Raw genomic sequence first — 21708 nt, 5'->3', positions numbered from 1 at the left:
TGTCCGCATCTACACTCAACAACCATAAATTACAATAAACGACGACCCCCCACCCCAACCCAACGCCCCAATGAAGAAAAAAGAGCAGTCTTATAGAGAGACTGCGGTGGAATAAGCAAAAGCAGTGTGAAGGATATACGGAGGTCCAAAAGTCCACTACAAGCTGCCAGTGCTGCTGAGTCCATGATTATGTGGCAATTCCTGATGATGTTCGATACCCATTGCTGATTGAAAACGAAGTGATTGGGAACTGGATCCAGTATTCATACTTAATTTTCAGAATCTGAACCAATTATGGCGAGAACCTGCTGCAAACGTGATATAGATGTGTTAAGAACCGAAAGAACGTATTAATAACCTTATGCGGTATACTACAATGTGGCATGCACGTAGCATGGTCATAGCACACAAGCGTAGATAAGTTGTAGTAAGAACTCCATTGACGTAGCAAGAACGCAATGATAACCAAATGACAGCGCAGTGAGCACGCCATGCAGCCTTTCCCGTCCGCACCACGCTTGTACTATGTCCTACTAGGTTTTAGTTAATCATTACTACGTCCTTCCTGCTACCTGATTAGACCGCGTTCTCACTACATTTGCTTTGAACATGTCCAAAATTCGACCGCGTTCTCTACACTCATATAGACCATAATTATTAATTATCATGTTCTTATCGGAGTCTGCTGTATTTCTTCTACATTGTACAAGTTCTTACTGCGTCCTGCTAGTTTTTACGACGTAGTGGGAACGTGGCTGAGTGTAACGGGGTAGATTAAGAGCAGAATCTATCATTTCTACAAGAAAAATGTGCTCTAATATCTATTTCTGGACATTTTACTGAAATTAAAATTAAATTAAATGTGAGTACTTGAGGATTTTTCTAATGAGCACAGGTACATTCGAAACACAATTTTAATACCAATTTAAATTACTAGTTTTAAGATGACAAATATTATCTATTTACCATTTGTACTTCCAGTTAAATAGTCCAATGTAAGAATAACACTGTCTTGTCAAACAAAACTAACCAGTACAGCTCGCGCTTACCGGTGAATCAAGCTTTTAAATGCATTTTCTACATCTTCCTACAAGCAAACTGTTCGTATTATATTTCTGGGGTATAAATGGAGGCTTTCGATACTCTTCTTTACAGCAAAACATGTCAAGTAGCTTGATCAACCATCTGTTCACATATAGATTAGGGCTATAATGTGCATTCCTGCATCGTCTGCTACACCTCTTGAACATACTAAAAAAGGTTGCCCATTAGGTCGGGCACATATGGGTGTTGAGTGTTCTATCACTTTCCTAAAATTCCTAGTCAAGATAAATAAGGCTGTCCAGAGAGATTTTTGATATATTGGAACCTTTCCAATAGTTTTTGTCTCAACTACCCGAGTCTCGTACCAATAGCTCCTCAAGTGCATTTGCAACCTCGATAAAGTCTGTCGAGGAAGACGTAATTTCTCAAACGTGCTGAAATGCTCTGCACTGCCTTATGCAAGTTAACTAAAGTTGTCGACAATCTCGTGCTTGTGTGTACTGACAAGAGTATCTGACATGTACCTTATTTCAGATTCCAGCTCACTGTTCAGAGTAATATATTTCACAGAATAGTTACTAAGTGTTGTCCATGAAAGCAACTTTTATATTTTCAGCCTTACTATTTTTTGTTACACAGTCAGCAATTTATTACGCAGACATTGTGACTGCGGGTGCATAATAAGGAACATTGTTTCATTTGATCCTACTAGCCCGTCGCTATAATCTATTCTTGCATTTCGAAGTCCCAAACTGAAAGGGGTAGTTGTCGTACTTGGTGTCAAAGAAACTACAATTTTATATAGCAACTAAGTTAATTGACCTTCACATTCTCCATATTACTTACCATCTATAAACAAGGTTTCATAAAGAAGTCTTTAGAATTTGCAATTTTGAAGTTATTGAAGAATCCGCCATTTGCAAATGATGGACCGACATACAGACGGACAAAATGATGTACAAGAGGAGAAAATAAGATAACAAGCATGTTCTCAATTTGTCCCTCTGTCTAAGTAAAATTTCTCAAGAAACACTCTCTCCTTGTTTTGAAGTAATGCAGGATGACACTTTGTGTCATATTCGTGCACTATTTGTTGCCATAGCAACAACATTTGTTGCCATAGGAACAAATTTAAATGACATTGGCATTCTCTGCATTGCCATCTATCCATGTAGCAAGTATCATGAAAAATTCTGCTGTAGTTTCAAAGTTATTGCAGTATCCCACTCTGCATTGCTGACGTATTGACATGCATACAGGGGCAACCCATAAGCCCCATCTGGATAAATACTGGTAAGGGAAGAACAACAATGTTTCAATATGCTGCTGTGGAGGGAATTCAAGTGAAATAATATAAATTACATATATAAAAACAAAATATTCTTTAAAATATGAAAACTACACAATGATAATATTAAACTAAGTTTTAAAGGTTAGATTTTTGCCGTTACCATGGAAACAGAAAGAAACTAACATCATTTGAAATGTTATTTTTGCATTTGATGCAAATTTAGGATTTATTTTATTATATACATTTATATTTAGTGCATTTTGGGGGTGAATGTAAATATAATGACCTTTCATTAGAATCTTCTAAGGTAAATATTGAGTTTTGGCGGTCATTTTGGAAAATGGCCGCCATATCGGCCATCTTGACAGATATCAAATGGGTCCCATGAAAAAAATGCTTTTAATGCTTTAATAAATAGCTGTGCCAATTTTGGTGCTTTTCCCATTTTCTGAAGTATTTTGGCATTTTCTGTTACGAATTGATCGCACTATAACCGCTTGGTGAAACTTCGTCAAACTTGGTCTGTAGCATAATTCTAAGGTCCTCTGCCAAATTTATACAAATAGGGCCAGTCGGCTGTTAGGGACCACTAGAACCAAAAATAGAAATGCCTTCAAAAGACTTCTTCTCATGAACCGCTTGATGGATCTTCATCAGACATGATTTGCAGTATTATTATATGGCCCTTTACCAAATGTTCTCAATTGTGGACACTTGGCCCCATTTAGGGGCTGCTGGAGCTAAAACTAGAAATACCTGTACAACGTCTCCTAATGATTGGCTAGATGTATTTTCATCAGACTTGGTATGTAGGATCATTGTAAGGTCCTCTCTCAAATTTGTTCAAGTTGGGGCAGTGGTTCCTTTTAGGGGTTGCTAGGGCTAAAAGTGAAAAATACATTAAAACAAAATACTCATGAACTGTAGCATCAATATAAGGTCCTCTCATAAATTGGTTCATATTGGGGTGTTTGACCCCTTTAAGGGTCAGATGGTTAAGGTCCTCTTCAGTTGAGCGACTTAGGTCCATTTGGACCTCTTATTACTTGTTACTTAGAATTTCAGGTCCAAGTTGCGATGCACTTTTTATCTATCTCAGCAGTTATTCCACAATATTAGTCACATGATACGACAAAAGGTACATTACTATTTCAGAAATTTTACATGAATTATGTCCCTTTCATTCTTATTTAATGTTTTGATACATTTCATCTCTCTCTCTCTCTCTCTCTCTCTCTCTCTCTCTCTCTCTCTCTCTCTCTCTCTCTCTCTCTCTCTGTTATTACTGAATACTTTTGACACAGACTTAAGCTATTGTCCAATTTATTCATCCACATAAAAGTCCTAAAACACTCAAGTGACAGCTCCAGCCTCCTCTGATGTGCCCACATCGGAATAGTCGAGCGCGCTGTTTCCTGTGACAGCTCTTGTATGATTTCATAATTGGGAAGCATGTAGTCTTCCCATTTGTCCATCCATGCCACAATTGTCTTAAATTTTTCACGGCAACCACAAGTTGGAATTAAGCAAAATATTATAGAAAGTTTCACTCCCAAGAGGAGATGTGCATGAAGTCTTCATGTTCCGGTCAGATGATTTTTTCACTGTGCTTAATTGATTCCCCCTTGAGTATTCAACATTAGGATATTATAGCACCATTTCTTCTCTGAAGTACGCCTCAGCAACCACATGCTGGTGTTCATTGAAACCTAATAGGAAATTTCACTCCCAAGGGGAGATGCTCATATTACCTTCATGTTCTGGCTGGGTGATTTTTCTCCGAGTTATTGCCCTTTGATTATTTGATACAAGTAAACTTAAGTGCCATCTTTGCCTGGAGTATTTTCTCAGCAACCATTAGCTGGAATTCAACGAAAATTTTTAGGAAGCTTTATTCTCAAGTAGAGATACGCATTTTTTTCTCCATATTCCTGTCTATTTTTTTCACCGAGTTACTGTCCTTTGATTAGTCAACATCAATATACTATAGCACCTTTTCTTGTCCGGAGTATACTTCAGTAACTGCTCGCTGAAATTCAGGGAAACGTCGTAGGAAGCTTCACTCGTGTATTATCTTCATGTTCTGGTTGGATGAATTTTCTCTGAGTCATTGCCCTTTGATTATCTAACATTAGTAGACTATAGTGCCATCCTTGTTCGGAGTATTCTTCAGCAACCCTGTGCTGATGTACAATGAAACTTCACAGGAAGCTTCACTCCAAAGAGGAGATCCGCATAAATTGTGCTCGCTTTTTCTCAACAACTACTTGCTGGATTTCTAAGACACATCTTTAGGAGCTTCACTACTGAGACGAGTTATGTGTCTAGTCCATCAATTCTGCTTTATGCTTTTAATCGGCAATAATCATATTTTGGGAAGCATCCATCGGTTTTACCAATATTTCCTTGTTCTTGTCTGCTATAACCTCTTAGCTCACCTGAGCAGGAAGTGTTTGGGCTGAGCTATTGTGATCGCTAGATCGCTCAATGTCCGCCGTCCGTCTGTCCACACTTTTCTTCAGAAGACCTCTGAAACTACTGGTCCGAATTTTACCAAACTTTGGCAGAATCAACCTGGCAATGTTGGGACCTTAAAGGACCATCAGAGTTAAAAACAGAAAAAAAACTTTAATTGAATTCTTCTCATGAACCACTTGGTCTGTACCGGCATTTTAAGGTCCCCTCCCGATTTTGTTAAATTGGGGGCGCTTGACCCTTTTGAGGAGTTGCAAAACCTAAAACTACAAAATATGTTTTAAAAAACTCTTCTCTTGAACAGCTAGGTCAAGGTGGATCTTCATAAAACTTGGTTTGAGCATCATTGCGAGGTCAACTCCCAAATTCGTTCGAATGGGAGCACATGGCCCCTTTCAGGGGACGCAAGAACTAAAAATAGAAATGTCGTTAAATGGTTTGATGGATCTCCACCAAGCTTGTTCTGTAGCATCATTGTAAGGTCCTTTCAATTTTGTTCAAATGAGGGCACTCGGCTCCCTTTTAGGAACCACTAGAGCTAAATTTAAACAACTTCTTTACATAAGCTGCCAATGCAGATAACCATTATAAAGAGACTTTCCTAAACGCCCTCAGCCTGCTCCAATGGTTCGTGTGTTTTTTCCACCCACTCTTTTTCAAGACCTAAAAAGCATGTAGTGTTTTAACTGTTTGTCGTCTGTATCAACTTCTACAGCTTCTGGAGCATAATATGGTCATTCCAAAGTTGCTATAAGAAGGGGCAATTACTGATGAGATTCTGAAAAAAGCTGCACATGGACCACCACATTGTGCAGTATAATGAAGTTGTAACATTTGCCTTCTTCGTACTATAGGTATCTATGGATTGTAAAACAAAGGGCAATAGCTGGTGGGTAACTTTGTAATATGATAATTTATGTAAATTTTGAAAAATATAAGTCAATAACTCAATTACTGCTGCAAGCAGTTACTGATGAGATCCTGCCGAACGATGTGCACGCATCACTGCCCTATAATGATCTACAATAGTGAAAAGTTCCGTGAAAATCCATCAATGGATAACTTTGTTTTATGGGAATTTATGGAGATTAAAACAATTAAAGGGCAATAACTCTTCAGTTACAAGAGATCCTTAAAAACAGTTACGAATATCCATCCAGTATGTTACCTAGATATATAAACAAGAGGGCCAAGATGGCCCTAGGTCGCTCACCTAAGAAACACTCCATAACAGTGTAAAACATGTTTGACCTAGTGATTTCATGGAAACAAATATTCTGACCAATTTTCATTAAGATTGGACCAAAAAAATGGTCTCTTGCGATAAAACAAGCATTTTCTTAGATATGACCTAGTTTTTGACCCTAGATGACCCATGTTCAAACTCGACCTAGATTTTATCAAGGCAATCATTCTGACCAAAATTCATGAAGATCAACTGAAAAATACAGCCTCTATCACATACAGAAGTTTTTTCTTTGATTTGACCAAGTGACCTAGTTTTTGACCTCAGATGACCCATATTCAAATTCGACCTAGATTTCATTAAGGCAATCAACCTGACCAAATTTCATAAAAATCAATTGAAAAAAAAACAGTCTCTATCGCATACACAAGATTTTTCTTTAATTTGACCTAGTGACCTAGTTTTTGACCTCAGATAACCCATATTCAAAATCGACCTAGATTTCATCAAGGCAATCACTCTGACCAAATTTCATGAAGATCAATTGAAAAATACATCCTCTATTGCATACACAATGTTTTTCTTCGATTTGACTTAGTGACCTAGTTTTTGATCCCAGATGACCCATTTTTGAACTCGGCCTAGATTTTATCAAGGTCATCATTCTGGCTAAATTTCATGAAGATCAGTTGAAAAATACAGCCTCTATTGCATACACAAGGTTTTTCTTTGATTTGACCTAGTGACCTAGTTTTTGACCCCAGATGACCCATTTTCGAACTTGGTCTAAATTTTATCAAGGTAATCATTCTGACCAATATTCATGAAGATCAATTGAAAAATACCGCCTCTATCGCATACACAAGGTTTTTCTTTGATTTGACCTAGTGACCTAGTTTTTGACCCGAGATGACCCATTTTTGAACTCGGCCTAGATTTCATCAAGGAAATCATTCTGACCAAAATTCATGAAGATCAATTGAAAAATACAGCCTCTATCGCATACACAAGGTTTTTCTTTGATTTGACCTAGTGACCTAGTTTTTGACCCGAGATGACCCATTTTCGAACTCGGCCTAGATTTCATCAAGGCAATCATTCTGACCAAAATTCATGAAGATCAATGAAAAAATACAGCCTCTATCGCATACACAAGGTTTTTCTTTGATTTGACCTAGTGACCTAGTTTTTGATCCGAGATGACCCATTTTTGAACTCGGCCTAGATTTGATCAAGGCTTTCATTCTGATCAATATTCATGAAGAAGAATTGAAAAATACAGCCTCTATCGCATACACAAAGTTTTTCTTTGATTTGACCTAGTGACCTAGTTTTTGACCCGAGATGACCCATTTTCAAACTCGGCTTAGATGTCATCAAGGTTATCATTCTGACCAATATTCAAGAAGATTAATTGAAAAATACCGCCTCTATCGCATACACAAGGTTTTTCTTTGATTTGACCTAGTGACCTAGTTTTTGACCCGAGATGACCCATTTTCGAACTCGGCCTAGATTTCATCAAGGTTATCATTCTGACCAATATTCATGAAGGTTAAATGAAAAATACAGCCTCTATCGCATACACAAGGTTTTTCTTTGATTTGACCTAGTGACCTAGTTTTTGACCCGAGATGACCCATTTTCGAACTCGGCCTAGATTTCATCAAGGTTATCATTCTGACCAATATTCATGAAGATTAATTGAAAAATACAGCCTCTATCGCATACACAAGCTAAATGTTGACGGACGACAGACGACAGACGATGGACGACAGACGCCGGACATCGAGCGATCAGAAAAACTCACCTGAGCATTGCTCAGGTGAGCTAAAAAGCATGTTTATCATCAAAATCAACTCTGCTTTTACTGGGTCAAGGGAGATAATGTTAAATGTGAGCAAAGCTCATGTGCTAATTAATGATTATATGATGTTTGATGATTGTAGCTAAAATACTTTTTCAGTTATAAGCATTTTGAAGGTCGCTGGGCGAGGAATAATAAAACATATGTGTCGGGTGCAAGATTTACATTTCTAATTCGAAGGATCACACGTAAAAAAAAGGTCTAAGATGTTTTGTTATTTCTTTTTGTGTAGTCTGGCACCTTTAATATACATAGAAAAGCCTTTTTAAATAACTTTGTACACACGTTCACCATAACAAGGGGATTTAATTTAATCATTGTAAAAGGACTTCCACCGTATTTATCAGTATGTGTATGTTTTTTCAAATTTGAATAACGTGAATATTATGACTGGATATAGCTGCCAAATCGCTGTCATTTTCAACATTGGCTTGAAACAAAACCGGGTGATATGAATGAACTAAAGTGTAAAATATAAAAGATCGGTGTCGTTTCCAAACTTTTACGCAAGAATTTGGAACCCGGGATCTCCGAAACATGACCGCTCAGAGTCTGTCTTAGAACAGCACTATAAAAACCAAAATACGGTAGAAATTTAATATGAATAAACGGTGGGGGGAGGGGGGCGAGGTAGTGATAACAATGAACTTCCGCGTTTTTCGCGTTTTAAGAATTAACTGCTAACTTCATTTTTTTTAATCATACTTGATTGCTCTTTGTTTCATACATACAATAACACAAGCATATCTTTTTAACACAGAACAAAAAAACAACAACAACAAAATCAATTGGGGCAGGCTACAACTTTAGTTTTTTCAACATCGGCATACACCGTATTTCCACAATGTTAGCTTTAACATTTTAAACCATGGTTAACAAATACATTCAGATTTTAAAATAATTCCAGTTTTGAAACTTCAAAAACAACTGACCCTTAGAAAAAAGTTTCTTGTCTAATTCACCCGATCAAAATTTACTCCCATCCCTCGTGTGTCCGGTACAGTCAATTTACCCCTGACTACTATTTTTCAATGGGACAGTTGTAAGTTACAGTGGAAAAAAAGAGTATAGCAAAAATATATAATGTTGACGAAAACGGGCGTATAACCCAAAAACCAGCAATGATTATTCCCGGCTAATTCTGACTTTTAAGTTGGTTGAAATTCGCACAGTCAAAGCGACATGAAGTTAACGCCAGATGTTAAAAGTGTAAGGACATGAAATAAATAAATTATTGCACTTATGCATTTCACAACCGTCCAATGTCACGGAGGTGTGCTTACACAACCTTTATAGTTTCTATTCAGTAGGCACTCTCCGTAAGAAACTGACAACTTACCCGCTTCATGAATCGCTGTAGCTAGTCGGGCTCGAACTAACATCTCCGGATTCCGGGGAAAATTGTATTTAACTATTTACGAAACTGTTGAAACGGGCTTAAACCAAATACGAATAATTGTTGAATAATGCAACAAGCCGTTAAATAAAGGCTGCAAATAAATCATATAAAGGGACAATTTGAATGCGAGAAAAAGACCGTGCTTGGCACTTTGTTGCAAATTTTTAAAAACTTTTACCGTGCCGTTTTTTATAAATTTTGTATAATTTATGGTATTTCCTCAAGGTCAAGTAGAGACAAATTTCAAAGTGGCGGCCTTTATCCAAAACGTTTGCAGGGAATTCATTATACCATTACTTTTTATGAAAGAATCATCAAACTATTGGTAAACAATTATGAAACTAAAAAATTTAAGTGTCAGTATCATTTTTTCTAGGGTGCCTCAAATAAACGAATTTAATGAGACAGAATTCTATCTCCAACACCGTAGCGTGAAAATGAACCCGGTAGTCAAGGAATTTTGTAATCTTATTTTATTAAAAAACATAGCAGGACCATTTTCAGAAAATTAAAAAATAAAATCTATGGAGGGGAGAACGAGCTAAGAAGTATCATTTTTTCATTACGCTTTCTTGTGTGTAACATACATTCAGGTATACAAGTGTGATAATAAAAATCGGAAAATGGCTAAAATGAATTAGAATACACTTAAATGGAAATTTATGTTGTTGTAAACTTTTTGTGATTTTACTTATTTTTCTCTAAAGTACAAACAGTTCTTTGTGAAATTTTGATGCACAAAATCTGCGCATGAAAAGCGGTGTAGGGGAAAATTTAACACAATACAGCGAAAACAAATTCAGAGACTCCCGTATTTTTTCGCTCATTTTGCAGTAAAATAAATTGATATGATAATTATAGTGTTTTTTAAAAATCTGTGGAACAGTTTTTACACACTACTTAATCATTTCGCTCGAAAACAATCATTTCGTACAAAGATTTTGGCATGATTTTTGCATAAAGTAAGCATTCCTTCGGAGAATAGTCGGAGTACATATTTGAAAATTACATCACCGTACAGGTTTTAAATGACCTGATATATCAAATGAATGCCGCGGAACTAAATTAATCGCCGTAAAAACGACAACGTCACAACTATTTAGAGCAAGGCTAAAACGTGATTTTTCGACGCGATTTGCGTAAAAAGTGTGAATTTGACCAATTTAATAATTGTACATCAGCTTTTGCTATTTTTATAATCATGCTATCAAGGATGCAACTTGTTTTTGAAATTCCCGCTCATTACGCCTTCTTTAACTTATAACACCCCGTTTCGTTAACGGTCAGACTACGTTGAATAGCAACTGTTAATAATGGTTAAATTCGCTAACTTTCTCTTCGCCTCTTTGGATTCGATCCCTACTAGTATCGTAAAGTGTGGTAGGACTTCAGCTGATTTGCTGAAGGTCAGTTGTTCTACCTATTTTTATATTCACAAGGTGCCCGCTCGTGCCTTAAAAAATGAACAGATGCCAGAAGGCTAAAATAATGAACAGATGCCGGATGGGTACATGGAATTTGCCATGTGATCTGAAACGTAAAAAGCAAGCTAGTCTTATTGAAATGTTGCGTAAACGTAACAAACTAAGTCTGTCTGTATCTAAAGCGATACAACCATCCTACAAATTGAACAAGTTTTACAGATACAGTAAGCCCTGCAATATTTACCATAACCAGTAGCACTTATGAGGAGGCTGTAACAGTTGTTATTCTCCTTACAGATACGACAGAAAAAAAATGTAACTTTGAACGGCCGCTGATACGAAGAGCATCACAAGTCCAAAATAAGATGTTTATTCTTTATATATTTCCTCTTATAGATTCTGTTTGTATATTTACTCGTAACCTTCGTGATTGCATGCACGTGCGTGTTGTGAATGCTGTGTGTTTGGGTTATATTTTTGTTTTATTTCAATAAAATTTGCCGCTTGTGATTCGTGTAAAAATATTATTGTAATGGAACAAGATACGTTGCAAAAATGGGAACTATCGACACGGTCACATAATTATTAAGAAGTTACATTTTAAAAATATTTTTTTTCACTGGGATTATTTTACATCAAAGATCGGTCCATTTTACATATCTAAAACTAGATAAATGTAAAAATAAAGTCTGGAATATAAAAAAAATGCTTAAGCTTTTTGCTTATACAAGACATTACCATTTGTCACTGAAGTGCAGTTAACGGAGTGTTTCTCCACAATCAACAAGTTTGTATGTAATTCTGTATGAGAAGTGCAGAAATTTATGTGACAACCCTCATTTACTAGGAATGTTTAATGTGATGTTTACTCTATCTGCCACTAGTTACATGGCAAAGCAGTCAAAATGCATACCGTGTATTCAATTTACTGAGTGTTTGCTGCACCAGGTAGGTGACATAACAAGTCTCTTATGTCTATATTTACATTGCGCTAACTTTCACATTCTAGGTCTAAAAAGTGACCAATAGAGTGTAACTCTGTCACCATGGTCACGGTGTGCTGTTGCGTTCAGTCGCTATGTTCATCGTAGATTCTGTTTCGGCATCTTCAAATGTATCTGTCTTATCGTTGTTTTTCATTTCTAATTTCGAACATTTAGAATTATAGTTATCACCTTCAACTTTGGTGTCTTTATCATGCCCTTCCCATAACGAATTTCCTGAGCCAATTATATCATTTTTATCTTTATTGTCTTCTTCATCTGATGCAAGCTCATCCGCTACGTGACTTGTTTCGTGAAGAGTATTGTCCTCATGTTCACTGTTCCCGGGCGACTCTTCAGTTTCTTCACTATTTGTTGTTATCTCTCTAACTTGACCGCCTGGTGGTTCCATTACTGATATATTATCTGTTGGCTCTTCTACCGTTTTATTATCTGTTTCTCCACTAGATGCAATATTTGTTATGTTTTCCAGTATATCGTTATCTGTATTTTCATGTTCTCGCTCCGTCGAATCATTATTTTCCGGCATGTTTGTTTGCATTTCTTCATATGGAGGGGGATTTCTAAAAACATTCTGTTGATAAGACGGCATTGTCCAATTAGGGGGATATGCGGGGTCTTGTCCCGCTGCAACGTTTAATGGCGGAAGTGACGAAGGCGATGCGGAATGATACGGCTCAGGGTGGAAAGGATTTTCACCGTTCATTCTTATTTGATCACTTTGTCCCGAGTCGTAAGCTGGAGGACTAATTATTCCAGTACTAGTAGTAGTTGCTGTATAAACTACTCTGGGTTGTGTCCGATTCTGAAAATGAATGCGGTAAATATGTTAATATATCAAACAATTGTACTGCTTTATAATCTGTGTAAGAAAACATAACTATGGGGCCTGGGGGTGTTGCCCATTTCATTACATCTCGTAAACAAACTCTCTCAAACCGAGTCTGCTATTGCTTTGTTTGCTTGTGGGTTATGCGTCCAAGGCGTCCTCTTTCAGATTTTATAAAACGGATTTTATTTTTTCCACAAAACATTAGATGATACGGTTTTCTGTTGCCCTCATTATATTGAAATACTGTTCTACGTTTAAAAGCATTACGTAGTAAGAAATAACACAACTTCTTAAGAAAAACCTGACCATATATGGATCTACTAAAGAGCATTGTTTACTTTAGAAAACATTGTATCACTGAAACATGGTCTGTGGCTTCGAAAGCTGGCTGATTTTGAACGACTTATGGCTTATATATCTAACTAAAATATTGAAAAGTAAGCAAACCTGAACGGTTTCCTGAGACTTCCGATTCTTCCTCATGCAGCAGACGACACAAATGACTGTTGAGATCTAAACAAACAACCCAACCAAGCTGCTGATAATAATTGCAGCGATAGCGGCAGACGACAGATCGAATCTACAACCTGAACCGTCGCCGCAGGAATCATAACCCTCACATCGAACCTCTCTATCAATACAGCGAGAGTTGTCGCACTTAAAGCTGTGGACAGGACATGGCTCTGAAAAAGGTAAAGGATAAGAATCATAACTCACACAACGCATTTCCCTATCTATACAGAGAAAGCTGTCGGACGGGAGAATCATAACCTATCTATACAGCGAGAGCTGTCGGACGGGACACGGCTCTGAGAAAGAATCATAATCTATCTATAAAGCAAGAGCTGTCGGACGGGACAAGGTTCTGAGAAAGAATCATAACCTATCTATACAGCATGAGCTGTCGGACGGGACACGGCTCTGAGAAAGAATCATAACCTATCTTTAAAGCAAGAGCTGTCGGACGGGACACGGCTCTGAGAAAGAATCATAACCTATCTATAAAGCAAGAGCTGTCGGACGGGACACGGCTCTGAGAAAGAATCATAACCTATCTATAAAGCAAGAGCTGTCGGACGGGACAAGGCTCTGAGAAAGAATCATAACCTATCTATAAAGCAAGAGCTGTCGGACGGGACACGGCTCTGAGAAAGAACCATAACCTATCTATACAGCGAGAGCTGTCGGTCATACACAAAAATACGGAAGAACGATAATTCTCACATCTATACGACGAGTAAGTATCAATAGGAAAGAATGATAACTCTCACGGCGCATTTCCATATCCGTGCAGCGAAAGTTGTCGAACTTGAAGCTGTCCCGAAAAGTTTAGCAATAAGGAAGAATCAGTTTAATAACCTGTAGAGCACGGTATTGTTTCAATTCAAACTGGTAGAACATTTTAATATGGGTTTTGAAATGATTAAAAGTTACTTCATTAGTATAACAAGTCAATAACTCATGAAGTTAAAGAATTTGATGATTAGCATTTATCACGTTGGCAATATTAAGCATTAGCTACTTGACACCTAGCATTTGGAAATTAGCATTTATCACGTTGGCAATATTAAGCATTAGCTACTTGACACCTAGCATTTGGAAATTAGCATTTATCACGTTGTGCAATATTAAGCATTAGCTACTTGGCACCTAGCATTTTGGAAATTAGCATTAACTGTATGTCATAAAGAGTTTGTAAGTAGCAGAAGCATTAAGTAATGGCATTTAGCATTTGGCAATTAATATGGCGCACCGGCCTTCCATAGAATTATAACTTTCCCTATATGTTCAGAGTTGTCGCGCTGCCATATTTCAGCTTCTACCCTCATGTTGCCACATGAAATAGAAATAATACCTACTTCAGTGAGAAGCCTGCAAGAAGCCGAAGTGCTTTTTTAATCGAAATTGTTTACCAGAAAATAACAATGGATGATCGAGCAGTTTCAAATTTTAACACTATAATATATGCACTAATAGCAACTGAATATTTCCTGGAGTCTGACCGGAATAATTTTTTTTTTTTTTGCTCCTATCTCATCAGTACCAGCGTTACGTCAGTGATAATATTCATAATTAAAAACAAACATGTTTGGTAATATTAGAACTCATTTTTCTTAGGGGGTTTACATTTTAAGTAATGGTTGCCTTGTTAGTGTGTAAGTGCCACTCACATAAAAGTCAAAGGTAGATAGTAGTCTGACAAGAAACACAAGCCGAATGAACAGTAATTTAGTAATTGTCCGTCTTATTGAAAATGTACGAAAATATGAAGTTATTGGCCGACATTTATGTACATTATCCACGAATATCATAATTTAGCAGCTACTGATGTGAAGAAATAAATGCGATAACACAAAAGCATACTTATTACCACCAAACTTTAAAAATAATTACTAACTGAATATGGAATTACTAAAACAGACAGCTTAACTGTTCACCTGCATGTAACCGTTTAAAAAACATTAAGAAACTATCATCCTGTCAATTTTGTACAAGTATTTCTAAACAGAGCACCCGCCATCGTTACTTTTTAAAGAAACTTATTGAAGTATATTTGAATTTTGGTCAACATTAAAATTAACAAAAGCGTCCCTTTCCGGACAATTTGTCTCATGTTGGCGCGGTGGCCTGGGGAAAACTATGTATGCGATTTTAATGATATTGCATGCCTGTGTAAAACAGGGGTTTTCAAAACCCGATGGACAGCGTGACATGGAAATCCGCGCACTAAAGAGGTTCTTTTATTCACGCTGTCCCGAGGGTTATGAAAACACCTGCCTTACGCTGGTAACCATATTACATCATTTTTCTTACCTATCGATAATATTATTGATATCGCTCAATCATTATAACGTCAAAATAAGACGTCACGTTATGGTGTAAATATGCGCACTTGTAGCCTTTTTTCCCCGAAGGAAAAATATGCACAGGTTATAGATCATTTATTGACATTCTAATGAAATTAAGATTTACAGAAATGAATCGCAACAAAAAGAAAGCAATAACTTCATTTATTAGAAGTATAGGTTATAAATCATTTATTATCTTTCTATTGAAATTAAATTTTGCAATAACGGACCGCAGCAAAGTAGAAACAATAATTATTTTGATGATAAAGAAAATGATGTTTGAAATTTTGACGTCTGAATTATCAAATTAAAAAAATACGAATTCTGTGACACCCTTTTCATGTAAATTGAGAAATTACGGTATCACTGCCTCTGCTCATTTTAACCCTTTGCCTGCTGACGGCAAGTGGTTTTGGCTTTGCGACCAGTGCAGACTCAGCCGGCTGATCATGGTCTGCACTGTTCACTATTCAGTCAGTAGATTTTCCGTGAACATCCCTTTAAATAATAATTGATACTGCCCAAATTGAATGATGGACCAGTCTATTTTAGAAATTTAGCAGTGTGAAGGTGAAACGAGGCTACAACACCATAATCCATATCTTATATTTTCAGTGAAGTTTTCAATTTTAATCAGCCCAGTATTGCAAAACGACGAATTCAGGGTTATGTCACGTTTTAAAAAGTAGCACCACAGCACGCACACTGTGCTCCACTAGTAATGTAGGCATTGGGAAAGCTGTGCATTGATTATCCCGGCGTGCGTATCGTTGCGTTAAAAGGGTCATCTGACATTGACGTAACGGAGGTTTGTTGAGAATGAACGTTAAACATGTCTGCCGTTTCTATTTAAAAACGTTTAATGAGTTTATAAAAGTATTGTATCAAGAAACACTCATGTGATTCTGAAAAACACACAACTACCCCTTTAACAACCAAAATTTTAGACATACCATCTGCATACGCTGTGATGATGATTGAGAAAACGCCCTCCACGTATTGACTTCTCCTGGCCACATACCCTATCCGTAAATTTCTCTCTTGCCCCAGCGTAAATACACCCTCAGGCTTCTGATCACCGCATATATCATCTTCAAGACCTGTTGATATACAGAAACAGCAAGTTGAGTTTATAGCGAATTACATGATTTCGATCGTCAAGCGCGACCTTGACATTGAATTTAGTGACATACTGCCATTTCTTTTTTTTTTTTTAAAAAAAAAAAGAAACTACAGAAACGGACACGATCATCGGTCGAAATGACATTATCACAAAACTGGCTTAATGTTGCAACCATTTCTCCCTCCTGTTTTAAGTCAAAATGTCACTAATCTATAATTAACGAAAGAAAGAAATTTCAGTTACGTATTAAACGTTCGTACGCATGCGCTGACTGACGGAGACAATACAAATTAGTATTAGAATAATAACGAAACTCCAAACTGATAAATGTACAAAACCACTAACCTTTCACTCTTGTTGCATTTGTTGTACTTTGAAAAAACTGTAAATAGCCTAATCTACAGTCCAGATCAAGGTCTTCAAAGTAGAACATAAGATTTGGCCACGTGTACCATGGTTCTACGTTGGTCTGACACGTGGCTGACCCGGCTGATTGTAGAGTATCGAGGTAATTATCATCCAACTGGAGCCGTATTTGATACACACTGTCCAGAATCATGTTGATCGTGGTACCACACTCATCTTCCATATTGTCTATATATAAGAAAAAAGACAAACAAGAACTGTCACTATTAGTCCCCCGAAGCGTGCCCAAGAATGCTACAGTTGTCTGCAATTTAAATAATGACACTGACCTTGACCCGAGAGACCCGGATCATGCACAGAGCATATGCTCAGGCTAAAATAGTTATTTGCACAAAATGACTTCTAAATCCATATACATGCATAAACAACAATAACAAAAATAAGACTGCATGCAGAAAACCGATGTGTCAAATTGTGACCTTGATCTTGACCCAAGACATCCGGGTCGTTGACAGGACACACCATTGGGATTAGATGAACATTTGTGCAAACTTGTTTCAAAATCACACATAAATTTGTGACCTTGACCTGGGAGACCGGGTCATAAGCGCGACACAGCTTCTCAGTATGGTTAACATTTGGGTCAAATCATTTTCACCCCCCCCCCCCCCCCCCCCAATGAATGTTGAAGTTACAGCCCGGACAAGAATTTACACGGACGCACGCACACACGGACGGACAATGCGATTTTAATATGCCCGCATTCGGGGGCATAAAAATGTGCTTCATTACCACCTAGTATATACTGACCCTCTTTATCAGTGTGCTTTAATTTTATACGATTTTAAGAAAGATGAATATTTTTCTTAATTACAATTATGAACGTTCTAATGCTATACACACGTATATTAAAGGAAAATAATATTCTTATTTAATACTGCTACTCTGCGTGTTGTCATGATTTCAAAATAAAGTCCTATCAGCCTATTATAGAGCAGGTATTCAAATGCATTAACCAATTTGCCACTCATCTGCATAGTTAATTGCTCAAATAAAAAAAAAATAAAAAAAAAACATTAAAGTCTAGATATCCGCAATAAATCATGACCTTTGATATTCTGCAGCTATCAAAAAAGTTTTATTTTACATTTGTGTTCTTTAATTAAATATTCTCCCTATAAACCTGCATGTTCGTCCATGTGTCCGTTTCCGTAAGTAGTCTTTAAACCCCATCAATGAATCTTAAACTTATTTCCACCTAAAACTTCATATGTCTGGTCTTCTGGATCGTACATTATTTATTGACATACGGCACCAAAACTGGTATTGATTTACAACCAAGACGTCCGTTGCTATGCAAATAAACATCCCAAGACTTTAGGTATAGATTGATCTAATCACTGTCGCGGCGCAATACTTGTATTATATGTTCTAATAATAGAATAAACTAAGGAAAGTATGGCAGCGTCCTGGCCCCGTGTTCACAAAACATTTTCAGTCTCAGCTGAGTTTGATAATGAAACTTTCTTTGTCATTTATATCTAAATAGAATGTTTAAAACTAAATTTTAAGTTGATATCTATTTTCAAATACCTATTCAGTACTGATGGTCAGTTTCAGTTGGAATTTAACCTAGAAGTTTTAGTAAAATTGATATTAAAATTTCAAACTCAAACTCAGCTGAGACCGGAAAATGCTTTGTGAACATGGGGCCTGGTGCTAGCAGAGAGATTTAAATTTGTCTTACGTACGACTTAGTACATGTATCTCCTATGTAAGACTCCTATGTAGTAGATACTAAGTCTTACGTAGGAGGTACTAAGTTCTACGTAGGAGATACTAAGTCCTACGTTACAGATAGTATGTCCTAAATAGGAAATACTAACTCCACATTCCTGGCAGTGTCCTGGTGCCAGCATTGTCTTGCGTACAACTTAGTATCTGACTTAATATCTCGTACGTAGGAGATACTAACTCCTACGTAGGAGCAACAGAGTGTGAAACAGTGGACGCTCAATCAAAAATAAATATTCTTTAAATTTTGGTCATCCTCTTACTCTTTTTTGCTTTTTTTATGGTAATAACGTTAATGAGTCGGTATTCTATTTGTAGCATGCAAATCGAAATGTGATGTATTTTGGTTAGCACCACGTGACTATTATATTTCTGTATTATTGTATGTTTTAGTGTGTGACGTTGTACATTGTACGAGTCGTAATTTAAATGTTTGTTCTGTTCTGTACTTGAACTGCAGGTAGGTTGATACAATTATGGCAAGCCGTTTGCACAATAATTTCTAAAACCTTTGTTCTCAACAGAAAACTTTAGAACCTCTGATTTCAACTCAGATCTCTCTAAAAACCTAGGTCCACAAAATTATCCTGTTATCAAATTTCAAAAACAGGTTTGCGTTAAGAACTTTAAAGGTCTCAGCACCATAATTAATATCAGTCTGCAAGAACCTAGTCTGTCAACGTCACATCACATGTTTTCTTTGAAACCCTTGTTTTTCATTTTTATGTAATCATATAACAAGTTTTTTATGTATAACCATAAGCTGTTAACAACTATATAACACAAATTAACATGTAGCTCTAGAGGTGTAATAGTTTAATATCAAATCATGTAATTTTGACAGTTTCTTTCCCGCGACGTCAAACATGTGATAAATATATGTAAAAAAATCCTTATACAAAATTAATGTTATATTTAGTTAATTATTTCAAATTTATTTATTTATTTATGTCTCATCACATGTACAGCATATATTAATTCACGTCACAATAATACAAGCAACAATTACATAGAGCTATATATGAGACAACATACATATGTACATATTAACAATATTCCAATTCTCTATATAAAACACTGACTTAAAACATCACTCTTTATAAAAAGGGAAGAATAGTTACACTAGACTAAAATAAACTAAAACCTAGTCACATTGTGTACAAGACTTTATAAATATTTTTTTTAGGGTTTCTTTAGAAACGAGCAAGGTACTGACGGCATTTACAGATAAGAAATTATTTCTATTTACAAAATAAAATACTTTTTCAAAAGTCTTAAGCATTTTGCCGCTTTTGAACATCTACCTAACTTTTATACGAAAGGCTGTTTCCGCAGAATACTTTTAAAAAATGAACTTCCCCGATAAAAAGAGGAATATATATCGGTATTTTTAGAAAACAAGCGAAAATCCACAATAAAACTTACATCTTTGTATATCTGCAGAACAAAACAAATTGTTCACTGTCAATAAAACTAATCCTACAAGAATCATTTTCGTCTGCAACCGTTACATCTACATGTATAACTTCCTTAACATTTCATCCTCTTTCTGTCCCGCATCATAATTGTATATGAGTATGTATTTAGAACATGTTTTCTCTCAATTTTCCGTGTCCGTTTGTGATCAACACAGTTTTATGACAGTAGCCTTACAACAAAAACGTATGTTTCAAAGGTTTTCCGTGTTAAATTGTCCGTCAGTGGGAAATCATCCCACCTTACAACTACAAAAAAACTTCAAACCAAGAGTTATTTCATATGTATAAAAATATGTTTCATTTGCAAATTAACATTACTTTTTTAAATAATGCATGTATGTTACTGTTTAAATTTTTCACCGCGTTCACTGTTACTTGACCTTATTATAAACTAAGATGCATGTATTCGTCATTCATAAATTGCAATGTGTCATGCTTAAACACTTTAGACAGTTGCAGATTGAAATATATTCTAAATCTGAATTACAAATGCAATAATTACATCACATTTGATATTTTAATACATTTCACGTTTCAACTTTTATGCAACAGCGCGAAGACACCGCCCAATTCCAATTGTACAAAATAATCCTAAATTTTAGTGCAGATTCCTATCTTGTTTAGAAGGAGTAGATCTAATTCATTTATTATGTATGACAAGCCGTAATTAAGTCAATCACATTGATCTTAACTGGTAGAAAACAGTCTACCGACCCTCAAAGTCGATATAGCAATCTCTACCTACCATGATAGTAAGATCGCGAATGATTTAACGATGGTTGTGGCAGTTCTGGGTAAAAAAAAATCCAAAATAATATCATATGTTCAAACTTTGTATATGAATACAGTGTCATGATGAAAACAAACGAAGGTCACCGTGCTTGTTCAGGAGTTATCTGCCCTTGAATATGCAAATTTGAAGAAATATCCATTTTAAGGGCAGATAACTCCTAAACAAGCACGGTGACCTACGATTGTATTTTTGCATTTTTCTGTTTCTAACATGAAACTGTGTTCATATACAAAGTTTGAACAAATTCTATTACTGGGAAATTTTTGCCCCATCCGTCATACAAGAAACTGCAGCAAGTGTCTTTAAACCAGATTGGTAAGTTTATATAAAGGATACAACTTTATAAGACGAAAGTGATTCAATATAATTGAGTCGCGCCATGAGAAAACCAACATAGTGCATTTGCGACCAGCATGGATCCAGACCAGCCTGCGCATCCGTGCAATCTGGTCAGGATCCATGCAGTTCGCTAACGGTTTCTCTAATTGCAGTAGGCTTTGAAAGCGAACAGCATGGATCTTGACCAGACTGCGCGGATGCGCAGGCTGGTCTAGATCCATGCTGGTCGCAAATGCACTATGTTGGTTTTCTCATGGTGAGGCTCAATTATAAAATATTACACTATCCGAAGCACACCATCTGGACAGTGTAGTATTTTACATATCGGATATTTTGAGGCTTATATCTTACTTTTATCGCATAGTGAGGCAATTTTCCTTTGATCTTTGCAGCATGTTATACACAGTAACACACATTATTACTACAAAACTGTGCTGATATCTT

The 21708-nt window shown here is 36.4% G+C and overlaps 1 protein-coding gene across 2 annotated transcripts; it reads right to left on the bottom strand.

Moving 5' to 3' along the window:
- Nucleotides 1-8599: 8599 nt before the first annotated feature.
- Nucleotides 8600-21404, bottom strand: LOC123549377 (uncharacterized). 2 transcript variants are annotated; one of them, XM_053545441.1, is made up of 5 exons: nucleotides 20080-21404; nucleotides 16840-17088; nucleotides 16325-16471; nucleotides 12970-13205; nucleotides 8600-12495 (listed from the first exon to the last, which is right to left on the bottom strand). In XM_053545441.1, exons 4-5 carry the CDS (start codon nucleotides 13003-13005, stop codon nucleotides 11737-11739), a joined length of 795 nt encoding a protein of 264 aa, XP_053401416.1. In that variant the 5' UTR covers nucleotides 13006-13205; nucleotides 16325-16471; nucleotides 16840-17088; nucleotides 20080-21404; the 3' UTR covers nucleotides 8600-11736. The 2 variants fall into 2 exon arrangements, with proteins under 2 accessions (XP_053401416.1, XP_045193344.2); XM_045337409.2 differs by having other exon boundaries at nucleotides 20080-21401.
- Between the last annotated feature and the right edge of the window lie 304 nt (nucleotides 21405-21708).

The sequence above is a fragment of the Mercenaria mercenaria genome, chromosome 6 (genome assembly GCF_021730395.1).
Source record: "Mercenaria mercenaria strain notata chromosome 6, MADL_Memer_1, whole genome shotgun sequence".
Lineage (NCBI taxonomy): Eukaryota > Metazoa > Mollusca > Bivalvia > Venerida > Veneridae > Mercenaria > Mercenaria mercenaria.
The sequence above is the reverse complement of the archived record's forward strand: the minus strand, read 5'-3'. Positions and strand labels throughout refer to the sequence as shown.